At 45.5% G+C, this 18,503-nt stretch overlaps 1 protein-coding gene across 1 annotated transcript in view; it reads left to right on the top strand.

The window, feature by feature from the left end:
* LOC142214315 (uncharacterized) overlaps positions 1–17,824 on the top strand; it is a 43,309-nt gene extending 25,485 nt beyond the window's left edge. Inside the window, exons 3-6 of the mRNA XM_075283237.1 lie at positions 11,473–11,796; positions 11,918–12,220; positions 15,264–15,344; positions 17,252–17,824. Coding sequence (XP_075139338.1) covers positions 11,473–11,796; positions 11,918–12,220; positions 15,264–15,343 — 707 coding nt within the window. The 3' untranslated portion in view covers position 15,344; positions 17,252–17,824. The remainder of the gene's footprint in view (positions 1–11,472; positions 11,797–11,917; positions 12,221–15,263; positions 15,345–17,251) is intronic.
* Positions 17,825–18,503: the final 679 nt, after the last annotated feature.

Below are 18,503 nucleotides of genomic sequence, written 5' to 3'. Positions count from 1 at the left end.
ATTCACACACGCTGAAACCCTACAATACCATATCTTGACCAGGGTGTGTGAGCTGCACAGACCTTTGATGGAGTTCCATCTACAAAACCCAAGGGTTCCTCAAAGTCAGCTCCCAAAGTTTCTGCACCATGAGTTTCCAGGGGTGGCAGAGTTATGGCTAGGGGCAGAGGCATGGATAGGGATGATGTCTAGGGGCAAAAGCAGTGTGGATGTGGAGGCAAGCTAAGCAGGAAAAACTGGGGGTACAAGCTAAGGCATGGACTGGGGTGATGTCTAGGGGCAAAAGCAGTGTGGATGTGGAGGCAAGCTAAGCAGGAAAAACTGGGGGTACAAGCTAAGGCATGGACTGGGGTGATGTCTAGGGGCAAAAGCAGTGTGGATGTGGAGGCAAGCTAAGCAGGAAAAACTGGGGGTACAAGCTAAGGCATGGACTGGGGTGATGTCTAAGGGCAAAAGCAGTGTGGATGTGGAGGCAAGCTAAGCAGGAAAAACTGGGGGTACACGCTAAGGCATGGACTGGGGTGATGTCTAGGGGCAAAAGCAGTGTGGATGTGGAGGCAAGCAAAGCAGGGAAAATGGTGGCTAGAGGCAAAGGGATGTCCATAGGCAGCAAGGGCAAAGATGCAAAACTCTCCCCTGTTTCAAGAATTTTCCTGACTTGTCTCCCCACAAAACATTCCTGGGAGGAGGGCTGAAACACCACCCTCCTCCTCCTCCGCTGTTAGATTGACCCCAGCTACGAGCTGAAAACGCTTCAACACTGGTGTGGGGAGACGTCAGCAGGCTGGGCTGAAGCTCATCAGCTTGGGAGACGGACAGCACACTGCCTCTGAGGTCAGGGATGCCATCCTGGATGAGATGGCAATTTGTTTATCCCCGCTGCCCCTGGGGCCAGGCTTTTTTGTCTTGTTGGAGGGCTCTGGAGCTTGCCAGCCTCCAACACGTTCCATGCCTGGCCCACGTGTTCAATGTAGTGGTGCAATGATTTTTAAAAACATACCCCAAATTAGCTGAGCTAAGGGTGAAAGTGCGGCACTTGGACACCCACTTTCCCAAGTCTACAGTACCTGGAGCTAGCCGCAATACACTCCAGCAAGGCCTACATCTGCCTGAAGCACCTACTGTTGTGCGAGGTCACCACACGCTCTAACCCTAGATACCGTATGTTCAGCAGAGTGTGTGAGCAGCAGAGACCTTTGATGGAGTACCAGCTACAAAACCCAAGGGTTCCTCAGAGTCAGCTCCCTCACTTTCTGCACCATGAGTTTCCATGGGTGGCAGACTTATGGCTAGAGGCACAGGCATGGATAGGGGTGATGTGTAGGGGCAAAAGCAGTGTGGATGTGGAGGCAAGCTAAGCAGCAAAAACTGGGGGTACAAGCAGCCGGTGACATCATCACTGACAAGCACAGCTGTCTGTCAGCTGACAGGCTGACTTTCACCAAAATGAACAGACAATGGATAGACTCATCATATACATGTCAGTTACATGACAAATTTAGTGCAATTTGCAAGTCCAAGATGGGTTGGAGATCTGCGGAGAGGAATCTCACCACCTCTTGCGGGTGCCATCATTTGGAAGGCAAGCCCTGGGCTCAGTGGGTGAGAGCAAGCGCAGGATAATCGTCGTTTGGCCTGGCGGCCACTGCCTCTCCCACTGTTGACAGGGCTGGCGCTGCAGTCCAGACCAGCAGCCAGGACACCTCCACATCTGCCTCTGACACTTTGGGGAGTTCACCCTTATCCTCACCTTTTCCTGCCATTTCTCCTTTTGCCTGCGCCATCATGCGCCTCTTCCCAGCAACTCCCCATCTCCCAAGCCTTTCATTTCATGCTAAAGTACAGCGCAACCCACCCACATGCCCAAGGCTTCAACGGCCTCATCTCAAGAAATCTGGCCCAGGAGATGTTGGAATCCCGGCTGGGGGACACTCTGCCCTTTTTGGGCAGAGTGTCTACTGCGCCACCGCACTGTGCCGTCCACACCAGCACTTTCCCCCAAACATGAGGCGGTCCCTAAATTCAGCACTTAGCCCTAAAGTTCCATGTGACCAGTTACGAATGGACAAGTGCATGCGGACAGGGACGCTACCTTTCAATTTGGGCACAGTGGTTGAATGTAGTTGAGGCGTGGACCGGGTCGCAAAATGTGGTGGCCTGACTTGTCTCCCCACACAACATTCCTGGGAGGAGGGCTGAAACACCACCCTCCTCCGCTGTTAAATTGACCCCAGCTACGAGCTGGAAACGCTGCAACACTGGTGTGGGGAGACGTCAGCGGGCTGTGCTGAAGCTCATCAGCTTGGGGGCCAGACAGCACACTGCCTACAAAGTGAGTCATGCCATCCTCGATGAGACGGCAATGTGGTTTTTGCCACTGCACCTGGGCCCAGGCATGTTGTCATGTGTGATAATGGCCGTAACCTGGGATTGGCTCTGTAGCTTGGCAGCCTGCAACATATTCCATGCCTGGGCCACGTTTTTAACTCATTGCTGCTAATCATTTTAAAAAGGTACCCCAATGTTCCTGAGCTACTGGTGAAAGTGTGGCGCTTGTGCGGATAGTTTTTAAAGTCTATAGTTGCCGCTGCTAGCCTCTATGCACTCCTACAACGCCTGTACCTGCTGGAACAACGGCTGTTGTGCGACGTCTCCACACTGCTGGCACTAAACATATCATGTGTTGAGCAGAGTGTGTGAGCAGCACAGACCTTTGATGTAGTTCCAACTCCAAAACCCTCGGGTTCGTCAAAGTCAACTCCCTCAGTTGCTCAACCATGAGTGGCCATGGGTGGCAGACTTATGTGAAATCCCATCCCATCCATTGCACTGGACACGAAACATTAGCATGCGCTCAGCACAACTTCGGATATGGCAGCTGCGTTAAGCAGGGTGCAGGGTACAACACAGACCAGGCCCGAGCACCAGGAACAGGTGTTAGAAATACTGCAGCATCCGCCATTTCCTTCCAATTTTGGGGTTTTGGACCCGCCACCGACTTGTCTGGACCTAAGTGGGGATCATGAGACACAGTTGCCATCAGGGAAAGCTGTGGTCATGTGCGGTTTGCAGTAAGGGGCCAGTGCGCAATTGGAAGAGGAGTTGGTGGATGACGAGGCCACCGACCCCACATGGACAGGGGTGATGTCTAGGGGCTAAAGCAGTGTAGATGTAGAGGGAAGCTAAATCAACAAAAAACCTGGGTAGAAGTAAAGGCATAAACTGGGGTGATGTTTAGGGGCTAAAGCAGTGTAGATGTGGAGGGAAGCTAATTCAACAAAAAAAACAGGGTAGAAGCAAAGGCATAAACTGGGGTGATGTTTAGGGGCTAAAGCAGTGTAGATGTGGAGGGAAGCTAATTCAACAAAAAAAACAGGGTAGAAACAAAGGCATAAACTGGGGTGATGTTTAGGGGTGAAAGCAGAGTAGATGTGGAGGGAAGCTAAGCAGCAAAAACAGTGGGTAGAAGCAAAGGCATGCAAAACTCTACCCTGTTGGAAGACTTATTCCTAGGTCTGGAACACGTTAATGGCCCCCCTGGACAAATTACTGCCACTCAGGGGCCTAGTGTCACCAGGAGGGACAAGTATAGGCGCATGTTGTGGGAATACCTGGCCGACACCAGCTCTGTCCTCTCCGATCCCTCTGTGCTCTACAGCCTACACTTATTTTCTCATCTTTTTTTCTGCACTGCACATCTCTTGCCTGCTTCCTTTGGGATCTTACAAGTGGTGGTCCACTTCCAAAGATGGTAATTTCACTAGACAGTGTAACGGGAGTAGCTGAGGGATCGCTGTCTTAACTACTTTTTGGCACAAAATTAACTTCCAAAGCCAAATATGGTGCAAGTATATGATGCAAGGACACCTACACACCTATCTCTGACACATTGGGGAGTTCACCCTCATGCGCCCTTTTGGCCTGCACCATCATGCGCCTCTTCCCAGCCACTCCACATTTCCCAAGCTTTTCATTGCAGGCAGAAGTACAACACAACCCACCCCCATGCCCAAGCCTTTAACAGCCTCATCGATAAACTGCTGGCCCTGGAGATGTTGGTGTTTGTTTATGCTTCTGGAGACCCAGGCCTTCCGTCAGCAGATGGCAGCTCCCTATGCTGGGCCTAGCCGTTACTACTTCTCTTGGTGTGCTGTCCCTGCCTTGCGCCTGCATGTGTCCCATAACATCAGTCGGGCCCAGAGCTCTGCGCTTTGCTGCAAAGGCCCACTTGACCACCGACACATGGACAAGCGCCTGTGGTCAGGGATGCTGCAGTGCTTATCTTTAATGACAGGCAGGGTGAATGTGGTGGAGTCTGTTCCCCGGGTGCAAACTGGGGTGGCCTATCTCCTCTCCCAGGCCAAAATTCATGGCAGGAGTAGACTAAAACCCTACGATGCTGCAACCTCCACCCCAGCTACTAGCGGAAAACACTGTAACACTGGCATGGGGAGATGTCAGCAGGCCGTGCTGAAACTGATCAGCTTGGGGGACAGACAGCACAGTGCCTCCGAGGTCAGGGATGCCATCCTGGCTGAGATGGCATTTTTTTTTCCCTGCTACACCTGGGGCCTGGCATTTTTGCGCCTGTGATAATGGCTGGAACCTGGTAGCATATCTGGAGCTTGCCAGACTCAAACACGGTCCACGCATGGCCCACGTTTTCCAACTTGTTGGTGCCATGTTTCTTTGAAACCTACACCATTGTGCCTGATATACAGGTCAAAGTGGGGCCATTTTCGTAAGTGAGAACTAGCCTCTGCTAGGCAGAAAACATTCAGAGCACACTCCTCTCATCTTCGCACCGTTGGCTGGCGGAGGAAGACGAGGGGGTTGGAGTGGCATCTGATGTCCCTGTCCCACACGAGGCTAGAGGGTGCACTTCAGTGAATCCCATTGCTTCACCACAAATGGTGTGAAGGGGAGTGGAAAATGGAGGAAATGGAGAGTGACCCTTACAGTTGGGGCCAGCAAAGGCATGCCAAGTAACACACTGGCACACATGGCTGACTTCATCTTGGGTTGCTTTTCAACACATATTTCACATCATGAAGAACAAATAATACTGTATTTTTACAAGCCTCGAACCCCGGTCTAGGTCTAATGTCTGTTCCTTTCTTATATTAGGGGAGAGGGAAAAAAAATTACTTCAGTGATACGTTTAGCGTACATAGACTGACTATTAATGTGTATCCCACTTAGTGTTGTTAGGGTTACACACCGTCACAACCTGGCTAAAGCTTCTATAGCTGTTAATAAAGTCAACATAACTTTACGGTATCCAAAAAGACAGCTGGTACCGACAGAGAGCAAGACAAATGTCACCCAAAGCTGTGAGCTCTGAACACCCACAGTGACTTTGGCGTCATCATCATTATAAGGGAGCGGGTGGTAATAAATAACTTGGCAGTGCCTAAAACCCAAAAAGCTTATACAACTATATTTACATTAAGATACACAAATGACACTTTTCAGTAGCATGTCATGAGACAAGCTGATAAGCTCTTCCTTTGTGCAGTGCTATTTGAAAGTTAAACGCTGCCTTTATTTTAATTCTGGAGAAGGTGCAGACATTAGATTTAGAACATGTTGTCTTCATTGTCCAAATCCTCTATATAGGTAACATGTTTTTCGGGCCAAGCTGTCTTGGAACGAGCTGGTGCAGCACTGACAACCTGGGTGAATATGGCAAGAGCCTGAGATGTAGGGTGAATGAATCCCCAAATTATTTGTGGAATTCCCAGTGAGACAATGGCACTATATACCAGTAGCAAAAATTGTGGGTGCACATAACCCCAATATATTCTTTGAATTCCCAGTGAGACAATGGCACTGTATAGCAGTAGCAAAAATTGTGGATGCACGTAACCCCAATATATTCTTTGAATTCCCAGTGAGACAATGGCACTATATAGCAGTAGCAAAAATTGTGGGTGCACATAACCCCAATATATTCTTTGAATTACCAGTCAGAAACTGGCACTATATGGCAGTAGCAAGAAATGAGGGTATTTGTAACCCCAATATATTCTTTGAATTCCCAGTCAGACAATGGCACTATATACCAGTAGCAAAAATTGTGGGTGCACATAACCCCAATATATTCTTTGAATTCCCAGTCAGACAATGGCACTGTATACCAGTAGCAAAAATTGTGGGTGCACGTAACCCCAATATATTCTTTGAATTCCCAGTGAGACAATGGCACTGTATAGCAGTAGCAAAAATTGTGGGTGCACGTAACCCCCATATATTCTTTGAATTCCCAGTCAGACAATGGCACTATATACCAGTAGCAAAAATTGTGGGTGCACGTAACCCCAATATATTCTTTGAATTCCCAGTCAGACAATGGCACTATATACCAGTAGCAAGAAATGAGGGTATTTGTAACCCCAATATATTCTTTGAATTACCAGTCAGAAACTGGCACTATATGGCAGTAGCAAGAAATTAGGGTATTTGTATTCCCAATATATTCTTTGAATTCCCAGTCAGACAATGGCACTGTATACCAGTAGTAAAAATAGTGGGTGTATATAGCCCCAATTCTATTGCTAGGGGACTTGCAGGGTATTTCTGAGGTGAAGGTGGGGGGGCACACCGTTGGAACGGGGATTTGGGGTGTATATATGGGGTATACGGGAATACACTGTCAGTGTGTTCCATTCAGGATCCTGGGAAAGCTGGGTTGCGGCGATTGAGCCAGTCAGTGCCACGTTACACTGACAAGCTTCTCCCTGGAATTGAAGTTATATGTAAGCCCAATATATTCTTTGAATTCCCAGTCAGACAATGGCACTATATGGCAGTAGCAAAAATAGTGGGTGTATATAGCCCCAATTCTATTGCTAGGGGACTTGCAGGGTATTTCTGGGGTGAAGGTGGGGGGGCACACCGTTGGAATGGGGATTGGGTGTATATATCGGGTATACGGGAATACACTGTCAGTGTATTCCATTCAGGATCCTGGGAAAGCTGGGTTGCGGCGATTGAGCCCGTCAGTGCCACGTTACACTGACAAGCTTCTCCCTGGAATTTAGCTCTTATAAGAGCTGTTGGTTGTCTTCTCCTTCCTATCCTAGCCTGTCCCTGCCTACCCAGAATCTAAGCCCTAGCTAGCTGGACGGAAACCTCCGTCCTCGGTGAATTGCAAGCTCAGAATGACGCGAAGCTGGGCGTCGCTGTTCTTTTAAATTAGAGGTCACATGTTTTCGGCAGCCAATGGGTTTTGCCTACTTTTCTCAACGTCACCGGTGTCGTAGTTCCTGTCCCACCTACCCTGCGCTGTTATTGGAGCAAAAAAGGCGCCAGGGAAGGTGGGAGGGGAATCGAGTAATGGCGCACTTTACCACGCGGTGTTCGATTCGATTCGAACATGCCGAACAGCCTAATATCCGATCGAACATGAGTTCAATAGAACACTGTTCGCTCATCTCTACTATACGTGTTTTGGCCGCTGTGCAAATATATAGGAATAATTTGGAGGACTGCTTACCTAAGTGAGGAGGAGGGAAGTTGAGCAGATAAGTAAAGGGTAGAGATGAGCGAGTAGTACTCGATCGAGTAGGTGTTCGATTGAATACTACGGTATTTGAAATACTCGTACTCGATCGAACACTACTAGCTGTTCGAAGTTTAAGGTTTGATGCAGAACCAGCGTTGATTGGCAGAATGCTATACATTCTGCCAATCAACGCTGGTTCTTCTCTTACCTTTAGAAGTCTTCTCCGTGCAGCGTCCCCACGGCATCTTCCGGCTGGAATTCACTCTGCCAGGCATCCGGCCTAGGCAGAGCCGACTGCGCATGCGCGGGCATACCCACGCATGCGCAGTCAGCTCCGCCTAGGCCCCGATGCCTGGCAGAGTGAATTCCAGTCGGAAGAGAACGCGGGGGCGCTGCACTGGGAGAAGACTTCAAGGAGAATCCAGCCCGACCGTCACTCATGGACTTGGTAAGTATAATTTTATCGAATTTTGTGTACCCCTGAAACGAGCATTTCCCCCCATAGACTATAATGGGGTTCAAAATCCGTTCGAACAGTCGAACAGTGTGCAGCTGTTCGAATCGGATTTCGAACCTCGGACACTTTAGTGTTCGCTCATCTCTAGTAAAGGGATCTAGTGGGACACCCTGTATAAAAACCGCTGCAGAAAGAGATTGGACTTCCAACCAAAAGGGTCGTATGTCAGGACAGTCCCAAAAAATATGGCATAAACAACCAATACCTTTTTGACAGCGCCAACACAGGGGTAAAATGCTGGGTTTAAGGGAATGGAGTAGGGCAGGAGTATGGTACCAGTGCATAAGGAACTTGTACTGGGTTTCACAAAATGAGATACATGTGGATGACTTAGTAGCAGGGAACCAGATAATCCGCCATTGACCGGGTGAGATCTGCCTACCCAATGCATCAGACCATTTGGTCATAGAACGATGGGGAATAGAAGGACGCCCCTCAGGAGAGGAGAGTAATCTATAGATGATTGAAATGAGGCCTGCAGTAGAGGTGCCTGCTCTACACACGCTCTCAAAGATAGTAGGCTGTGAGACAGTGAGGGATCCAAACTGGGAGAGAGCAAAGTGGGCAATTTGCTGGTAGTGGAACCACTCCGTGGATGGCAACTTTAGTGTAGAAGTAAAATAGTCGAAGGGCCTGAGCTCCAAGGTCAGTGGGTCAACCAAATCCGCTATATGGAAGAGGCCCAGGGAACGCCAAGGCCGTACCATAGATGCAGTGAGTCCCCAGGGGAGAAACGGGTTGTAAAGGAAGGAGATCATGGAGCAATGGGGGGAGGCTAAGGGAAAACGCTTAGAACACTCGAGCCATATAGCTCGTGTAAAGCGAATGGGACCTAGGAGGGGGTCCGGGGGGAGGGAGGGGAGCGGGACCACAAAAACGAGTTGGTATGGATGGGTGTTAGCCAAAGCTTTTCAATTTCAACCCACTTCGTATAGGCCTTTGAGGCAGCCCAAAACGGAATACACCAGAGGTGGGAAGCCAAATAATAATGCAAAATGTGTGGAGCCGCCAACCCCCCCTCCTCCCTGCCTGATAGCATTACTGAACGAGGGATACGATGACGTTTTTTTATTCCAGATAAACTGGAAGATTGCTTTTTGAAGAGCGCGCAGATCAGACCATGGGACAGGAACTGGGAGGGTTTCTAAAAAATAATGCAGTTTCGGGAGGAGGGTCATTTTAACCACATTAATACAGCCAATAAGGGAGATATGGAGGGGGCGCCATCTATCTAAGAGGGCACGAAGATCACTGAACAAACGAGGATAGTTGACTGAGTAAAGGGTGGAGTAGGAAGGAGATAGGTGAACCCGAAGATAGCGATGAGATTGTCCCACAAACATTAAGACCTCATATGGCTCTGAGAGTGGAGAAATAATACAGTTATGGGGTTTTAGGGGAGTCAAAAACAAAAATCAAAACATGCCTGAAGCTGGAAGGGGTTAAAGAAAACCTGTCAGAGAGCTGAAACATTTACCAAAGTGGGGTGATCACTTCAGATGGTTGTATCTCCGGTTTTATACCACCTTGAAAATGGTTCTGGCATCATAAGAAAGCTGAGCTTATCGGATTTAACTTCTGTTATAAAAGAATCTGTGATCTCACTAGTTTCTAAGCACAGTCAGAATTTGAACTTAACCGCTTCAATACCGGGACAATTTGTGGTCCAGGACCAGACACATTTTAGGTTTATTTTGTATGTGCGGTTTTGAGGGCTGTTACATTTTTGCGTCTTTCTCCGGGGACACATAGGGCTTTATTTTTATGTTGGTTTTTTTTTTCAAATGTGTTTTAATTTTTTTTATATCCGGCAAAATATAAACAAAATAGGAGGGAAATTGTGTCTGGTTTTCGATTATTATTATTTTTTTTATTTAATAACACAAAGTGTCACTGAAAAACCTTATAAAATAGTTTTTCCTCTCCGTTACGGTAATTTTTATTTTGTATGGTGTCGTCGGGGGTGGGGCTATCACCTTTAATAATGGCATTTTAATAGTGTATTATTATTTATTTATTTTATTATTTTATTTACTTTTTTTTAACTTTTTTATTATATATACATATATATATATATATATATATATATATATATATATATATATATATTTTTTTTTTTTTTTTTTTTTTTTTTCTTTTCCAGATTGTGTCCCCATAAGGTGATAAGAGACCTTTGGGGACATCTGATCACTTTTTTTTTGTACTGGAGGCTGATTCCTCCTATAACTGGGGCTGGTACATTTAGCCTCAGTTGCAGGAGGAATACAGCCTCCTGCACACTGTATACACAGTATACAGAGCTGATCTGGGTCCTGTAGGGTCCAGCAGCTCTTGTAATTTGCGGCTCCTGATGGATCACGTGACCGCCGGGTCAGAGGATGGCCACATCATGGCGGCGACCATAGCTGTGTATACAGCGCTCATTGAGTGCTGTATACACAGCGATCGAGATGGCAAGGAAGGGAATAAACCTTCCCTGCCATCTCTCTGGGAGCTCCGGCTGAAGTTACAGCCGGCTCCCAGTGAAAGCAGCTGCACGATCTCCATGCAGCTACTGTGTTCTGACTGGATGTACCGGTACGTCCGGTCAGAACAAGGCAACCACTTCCCGGACGTTTATAGTCTATGGGCGGTCCGGAAGTGGTTAATATGTTGCAGTTCATGTTGCATATGAAATCACATATTTTCTAGCTAATTACTTCAATCTCAGCTTTCTTATGATACCTGAACCATTTTTCTAAGTGGTATAACTCCAAAGATATAGCCATTTAAAGTGACCATCCCATCCCTTTGCAAATACTTCAGCTCTATGTATTACATTGAGTACAGGTGTACAGACAGAGTCTCCCTGAGGGTAAGTTCGAACCTGAGGCGGAGGCCTCCTCAGGTTCCGATCCAAAAAACGGGTAGCCGCGACCGAAAGCCGATGCACTGCACCGTCATCCTGCCGTGCACTCCACCCCGGATTCGGCCCAATGAATTGACCTAGTCCGGAGGAGGGAGTGTCTTCAGGCCAAATCGCGAGGTGAAACGGCCTGAAGAATGAGCATCTCACTTCTTTTTCCAGTAGCCGAAAAAACTCCTGAGCGGCTCCCATTGATTTCAATGGGAGCCGTCTTTTTGGTCAGGATTTTGAGGCAGATACGGCCAAAAAAAACTCTGTGTCAACTTACCCTGACAGTGCTTAGTCAGATCATTGCTAATGCGAACTCTGCAGCCTGTTTTCTATGAAAAGAAAGTTAGATAGGTTAATAAAGTAAAGTTTCATCCTCATGAATCAACATGATGGGGGGAATCTATTCTAAATTTACACTGCCAAGGGCTTAGCATCTATAAGTAATCTGGATTTTTTCTGTAATAAGAGATGAGCTCCAACGCTTTTATAGTCTGACCACACATCTAGATTTTTAGTTCTTCAGATTTCCTAATAAAATGTTTCTATTGGCAGTTCTACCTGCAATAGTCTGTGAGGAGACAAGAGATGTGTTTGGCGTGTATGGAGAAGAGGCGACTCTACAAGTGTCTGTGGTTCAGAGAGAACAAATCAGACAAGTCCGGTGGGTCACCTTCAATGGGATTGCTATCTGTACGTCCCGACCGGGTGGCTTTGTTGAGATCCGAGAAGATTATTATGCGGATAGATTGAGAGCGACCAGTGATGGATCTTTGATTATAGAAGACCTTAAGATGGAAGATGGTGGAATTATCAAAGCGACAATTTACTTACTGGACGGAGAAGACTGCTCAGAAGCCTACAACCTCAGCGTCACAGGTGAAGTGTTATCACATTTATGTAAAGGGACAGGATTTACCTCAGTGGTGGACAAGACTATTGTATGAAGTTATTGGTCCAATAACACCGTCTATAATATGTATTGTTATTATGAAAACAGGAAAGTGCGGCACAACCAAGAGGGTCTCGGTTCCAGTTGGAGGGGATGTTACTCTACAAGTGGAAGAAAATCACATTAAGAACCTGATTTGGGAAAGACCAGTTGGGGTCATTATTGCCACAACAAAACCAGGAGGATTCCTTGATCTTCGAGAAGACCACTATAATGGAAGGCTGCAGGGATCTCCTGATGGTTCCTTGACCATAAGAAATGTATTTGGCCAAGACCAAGGAGACTACAGAGCAGTCATATTCACACCAGATGGAGTAGCTTGTGCTCGGGTGTATGATGTCTCCATTTCAGGTAAGATTTTAAAATATACAATTGTCATTCTTTAGTAAATTTTCCTAGCATTGACCTTCTCACAGTTGGCTCACTGAGCTTTTAAGACCTTAAAGGGATTCTCCCATTAAACTTTAGAAGTTAAAGGGATTCTCCCATTAAAAAACTTTTTTTTTTAGACAACACGTCGGAGTAGCCTTTAGAAAGGCTATTCGTCTCTTACCTTTAGATGGGATCTCCGCCGCGCCGTTCCTTAGTAATACCGTTTTTTACCGGTATGTAAATTAGTTCTCTGGCAGAGATGGGGGCGGGCCCCAGTGCTGAAAATGCGATGGGGGCGTCCCCACCGCTGGCCGAGAACAGGATTCTGACGCCTCTATCTTCTGCTGGATCCTCCCCTTCCTTCTTCATCTTTTTTCGGCATCATGTTGGACGCCTACGCAGTTGACTCCTGCCAGTGGGACACTAGTAGAGCCGACTGTGCATGCACGGCCGTAGTTCTGAGGCCGCAATTGCGCGCATGCGCAGTTGGCTCTACTAGTGTCAGAGCCGACAGAGATGACGCCGCTGAAGAAAGAAGGGGAGGATCCAGCAGAAGATAGAGGCGGCACAGGATCCTGTTCTCGGGCAGTGGTGAGGACACCCCCATTGCATTTTCAGTGCTGGGGCCCACCCCCATCGCTGCCAGATAGCTAATTTACATACCGGTAAAAACCAGTATTTCTAAGGAACGGCGCGGCGGAGATCCCATCTAAAGGTAGGAGACGAATAGCCTTTCTAAAGGTTATTCTGATGTGTTATTTAGAAAAAAAAAGTTTTTTAATGGTAGAATCCCTTTAAACCTTTTTGCAAGTAGGAATAATTAAACATTTTGCAGAGGTTTAAGGATTTTCTCTAACCATCTTGGTGGTGACATCTGTTGTCTTGATCAATTGCCAATGGATACGACTATAAATGTAAGAACTTTCTATGATCAGCCTATCATCCCCTATCTGAAAATGCCTGAAATATAAAAATACAAAAAAAAAAAAAAAAAATCCACATGGAGAACATAATAGTGGTAAAAAAAAATCATTAGAATTCCGTTTTAAGCTAAACCCACATTGGAATAGCCTTAAGAAAGGCTATTCTTCCTCCTACCTTTAGAAGTCTTTTCTGTGCCACCATTCCTTAGATATCCCGTTTTTCGTCCATTTGCTAATTAGTTTTCAAGCAGCATTGGGGGCGTCCCTTGTACTGTTTGAGTGCTGGGGACCGCCCCCAGTGCTGCGAGAAAACTAATTTTTGGTGTATATTCTTGGGAGTATATTCAGCACTATGTATATAATGTCCACATAATTATTCTCTGGTTGATAAGATGGCTGTACAGTCATGGCCAAAAGTTTTGAGAATGACACAAATATTATATTTTCACATGATCTGCTCCCTCTGGTTTTTATGTGTGTTTGTCAGATGTTTTTATCACATACAGAAATAGAATTGCAATCATATTATGAGTAACAAAAGCTTATATTGACAGTTAGAATGAGTTAATGCAGCGTTGCAATATTTGCAGTGTTGACCCTTCTTCTTCAGGACCTCTGCAATTCTCCCTGGCATGCTCTCAATCAACTTCTGGACCAAATCCTGACTGATAGCAGTCCATTCTTGCACAATCAATGCTTGCATTTTGTCAGAATTTGTAGGTTTTTGTTTGTCCATCCGTCTCTTGATGATTGACCACAAGTTCTCAATGGGATTAAGATCTGGGAAGTTTCCAGGCCATGGACCCAAAATCTCTATGTTTTGTTCCCTGAGCCATTTAGTTATCACTTTTGCTTTATGGCAAGGTGCTCCATCATGCTGGAAAAGGCATTGTTGATCACCAAACTGCTCTTGGACAGTTGGGAGAAGTTGATCTTGGAGGACATTCTGGTACCATTCTTTATTCATGGCTGTGTTTTTAGGCAAGACTGTGAGAGAGCCGATCCCTTGGCTGAGAAGCAACCCCACACATGAATGGTTTCAGGATGCTTTACAGTTGGCATGAGACAAGACTGGTGGTAGCGCTCACCTCGTCTTCTCCCAATAAGCTGTTTTCCAGATGTCCTAAACAATCGAAAAGGGGATTCATCAGAGAAAATGACTTTACCCCAGTCCTCAGCAGTCCACTCCCTCTACCTTTTGCAGAATATCAGTCTGTCCCTGATGTTTTTTCTGGAGAGAAGTGGCTTCTTTGCTGCCCTCCTTGAGACCAGGCCTTGCTCCAAGAGTCTCCGCCTCACAGTGCGTGCAGATGCACTCACACCTGCCTGCTGCCATTCCTGAGCAAGCTCTGCACTGCTGGTAGCCCGATCCTGCAGCTGAAACACTTTTAAGAGACGGTCCTGGCGCTTGCTGGTCTTTCTTGGGCACCCTGGAGCCTTTTTGCCAACAATGGAACCTCTCTCCTTGAAGTTCTTGATGATGCGATAGATTGTTGACTGAGGTGCAATCTTTCTAGCTGCGATACTCTTCCCTGTTAGGCCGTTTTTGTGCAGTGCAATGATGACTGCACGTGTTTCTTTAGAGATAACCATGGTTAACAGAAGAGAAACAATGATGCCAAGCACCAGCCTCCTTTTAAAGTGTCCAGTGGTGTCATTCTTACTTAATCATGATAGATTGATCTCCAGCCCTGTCCTCATCAACACCCACACCTGTGTTAATGGAGCAATCACTGAAACAATGTTAGCTGGTCCTTTTAAGGCAGGGCTGCAATGATGTTGAAATGTGTTTTGGTGGATAAAGTTCATTTTCTAGGCAAATACTGACTTTGCAAGTAATTGCTGTTAAGCTGATCACTCTTTATAACATTCTGGAGTATATGCAAATTGCCATTAGGAAAACTGAAGCCGTAGACTTTGTAAAAATTAATATTTGTATCATTCTCAAAACTTTTGCCCATGACTGTAGACTTACAGTAATTTGGATTACCACTGTGTCATGTGCCCCCTTGTCACATGCTGGATGACAATGTATGGTGGAGGTGGTGGTAATCCTATAATACTCCCTATAATACTTGTATTTAACCTTTTTATTACAGGTGGCACTTCCAATGTGAAAATGGTAGTAGCGGAGTATGTGACGGCTGGAATAGTTTTCGCAATGGCTGCCTTACCATAGGGTATGTGATCTCTCCTTTCCTATGAGCTCTTTCTTTTAACAATGATGTTCTAACCATGCAGACCTTCAGGATTGGGATATGTATCTAAATATTTCAATTTCCGACTGTCTTCCACCAGTGATATCTCTGGAAATCATACAATATAATGCCTGAGAAACAGCCGTTTGTCTCTTCTTGACACAAAGCCCATACACTGTACACAATGAGAAGCAAATGAAAGCCCAAACACCGGCAGGATTTCACAGAAAGGAGACAAAACGTGTTACTGATACATTTTGTGATATACAGTGTTAACACAAATACTGCCAGAAAATCAAAAGTTATCCAAAAATTTAGTTACCACTTGTAAAAGCTGTGGCACATGATACACTTCAGGATCTCCCCCTCTGTGGGGGAATGTGGGGCCCTTTTCTGGCCCTTTCAGAACTTTACAATGGAGGAGACTCCATACGTTGACGTTTATGCGGAATACAGAAACAGGAGTGTGTTCCACAGCTCGGTACGCTACAATTTAGAGAGCCACATGTATACACACCCAGCTCATCATCCCGTCTTGTCCTTTCTGGAGTGTCAAATAGCTCAAGGGACCCACATTCTCCTGAAGTATGGATGAGGGTCTCAGAGACAAATACACAGTGCCCCATTAGAAGCTATTAATATGGATCCGTGTCTGTCCAGATAGTTCAGGCCACACAGGATGGGATTCCTTGCTGCAGGTCGTGTACCACTAGTGTACTTAAAAAATGATGGTTAAATCGTAAATGTCATGAAAAGAACATCATGGAAATCACTGGAAGCAAGAGACAGGGAGTGGACTAGAGAGTCAGCCGCTTACAGACGTGAACCTTTCACCACCTCCAACAAGTCCAGCACTTTATAATAGTAACTGCTGCTCCACCGATTCCAGCACTTTTGGAATTTTTTTGTCTAGCCCCCACCATTCCTGAGCAATCTATGCTGATAGTTTTGATCCCTGATATACTATTCAGTCTCTGTACTGTCAAGAGGGCGGTGTCAGGCTGGAGCAGGCAAGGGGTGTGGTTCTGAGCTCTGACACTGGCTGCCTCTGATTGGATCTCTGAATCACGCCTCCGGCTTGACATTACAGAACATAAATGGCTCATCAGGCAGCAAAACTAGCTGTGCTTGTTACTCAGGAATGGTGGGGGCTAGAGAGAGTATTCCAACTGTGCTGGAATCAGTGGAGCAGCGATTATTGACAGGTGGGTCCTCTTTACCTAGAATGCGTATTGGGGGCCTTTTAGGCCCCCATGCTTACTTTTTTGCTATTATCTGCAAAATTATTTAAGTTAGAATTTTGAAACTCCAGGTAATCCTCAAGTATGTCGTTTTTGGTAATATCCAGTTGTTCATATAATTTTTTTTCATAGGCATTCGGTGTAACAATGCTTTTTTGGTGAAAACCACATCTGTACGTGTTGGGGGCCTTTTAGGCCCCCATGTATATTTTATCATTTTCTCAGTAGTGTTTGTGTCTCAAGTTACTTTATTTGTACTCAGTAATGCTGGTGGGAGGGCCAGGGTGTGGATAATGCCATATGAGGATGTCATGTGATTTTGGGAGGGAGTGGTAAGGCCATGACATCATCTCAGGTCCTTTGGAATACAGTAATGAGCTGTGTATAGAGTAATGACGACAGTATACACTGTGAGCTAATTGTGAAGGACCTGAGATAAGATAAGATGTTGAGAGGAAGACTGATTCAGTTTCTCTGATTCTAAGAAGCCTGCAAATGGTAAAGCTATTGAGCTAAAGACATCCAGAGAATTGTACACCACCTAAAATGCTGAGGGTGAGAGGAGGGAGGGGGCACATTACCCTTACAGTGTGTCACACACAAGCAAAGAGTGGACAATCTTGATTGTGTTCATTGTTTTTTTTATAGTTTGCTAACATCTAGTCAGCAATGGCGCAGTCTTCCACCAAGCATCTGACTGACCAAGAGATTGAAGCAATTATGTTTCAAAGTGATGATGAAAGTGAACTATCTTTGTCCGATGACGAGTACCTGCCACCAGAGAATCAAACATCCTCAAGTGATTCTTCTTCTGATGATGATGAAGAAGTGAATACAGTGGATCCTCAAGAAGTGATAAGTAGAACATCCAAAACGAATATTTTTTGGGACAGTAAACCTACATTAGTCGGACGTACTGCAATCCATAATATTGTGAGACAGGCTCAAGGAGCCGTGGGAAGTCCCAGGTACTTTTCCCCTAAAGACATATTCTGTACTTTTTTTTCCTGACAATATGGCAGAAGAGGTCCTTTTATGTTCAAACCTAGAAGGAAGACGTATTGCTTCTGCAAAAAATAAGTCCTGGAAAAATATCTCAAAAGAGGAAGACAGGAGACGCCTATTTTTGAAGGACCTTTGTCATGAGCTTGTAATGCCTCACATGATACAGCGAAGTGACGTGAAAGGCTTGATAAAGCAAACTAAAGAAGCAATGAAACGGTGTGGCATACAGTTTCAGATGATTCCAGGGCCAGGAGAAAGAAAAAGAAAGCGCTGATTCATGTGTCCAAGAAACGTAGAAAGGAAAACTGAGAGATTTTGTTCAATTTGTAAGGAAAATGTCTGCAAAGAACATTCTTCCAAAAAAATAACTTGTCAAAATTGTTTGGAAGACTAATAGAATAGAAAAGAAACATAATAGAAATGTAGCTGCAGCTAGTTTAGTATAGAATTCTATGCGTTTTTTTGTGCGTTTTTTCATATGTTTGTGAGAAATTTGGAAAAAAATAATTTTTTTGGTTTTATTTGTGATAAATTAGTAAAATTTTGTTTACTAGTCATATTTTATTTAGCAGTTTTAAAATAAACTTGTAGAAGTTTTATATAAGTGTGTTTTTCCATGTCATTCGCATGGGGGCCTAAAAGGCCTCCAACACGTTAATATGAAGATTTCTGATGTCATTTCTGATGATTCATTGCTTCTGGCATCACAATTCCCTCCGACTTGATGGGCAGTAATGTTACTGCTGGCCATACAGAATAGTACAGCTAGTTGTAGGTGTAGGAAGTTACCTGTAAAATGCAAAGCATTACACACAAGTAGACACCAGAGGGCGATCACGAGTAAGTATCCTCCACAATGGTTTTTACTTGCATTGTGGCTAGAGTTTTTTTTTTT

Source organism: Leptodactylus fuscus, chromosome 7 (assembly GCF_031893055.1).
Source record: "Leptodactylus fuscus isolate aLepFus1 chromosome 7, aLepFus1.hap2, whole genome shotgun sequence".
NCBI lineage: Eukaryota > Metazoa > Chordata > Amphibia > Anura > Leptodactylidae > Leptodactylus > Leptodactylus fuscus.
This window is presented reverse-complemented; position numbering and strand designations above follow the sequence as displayed.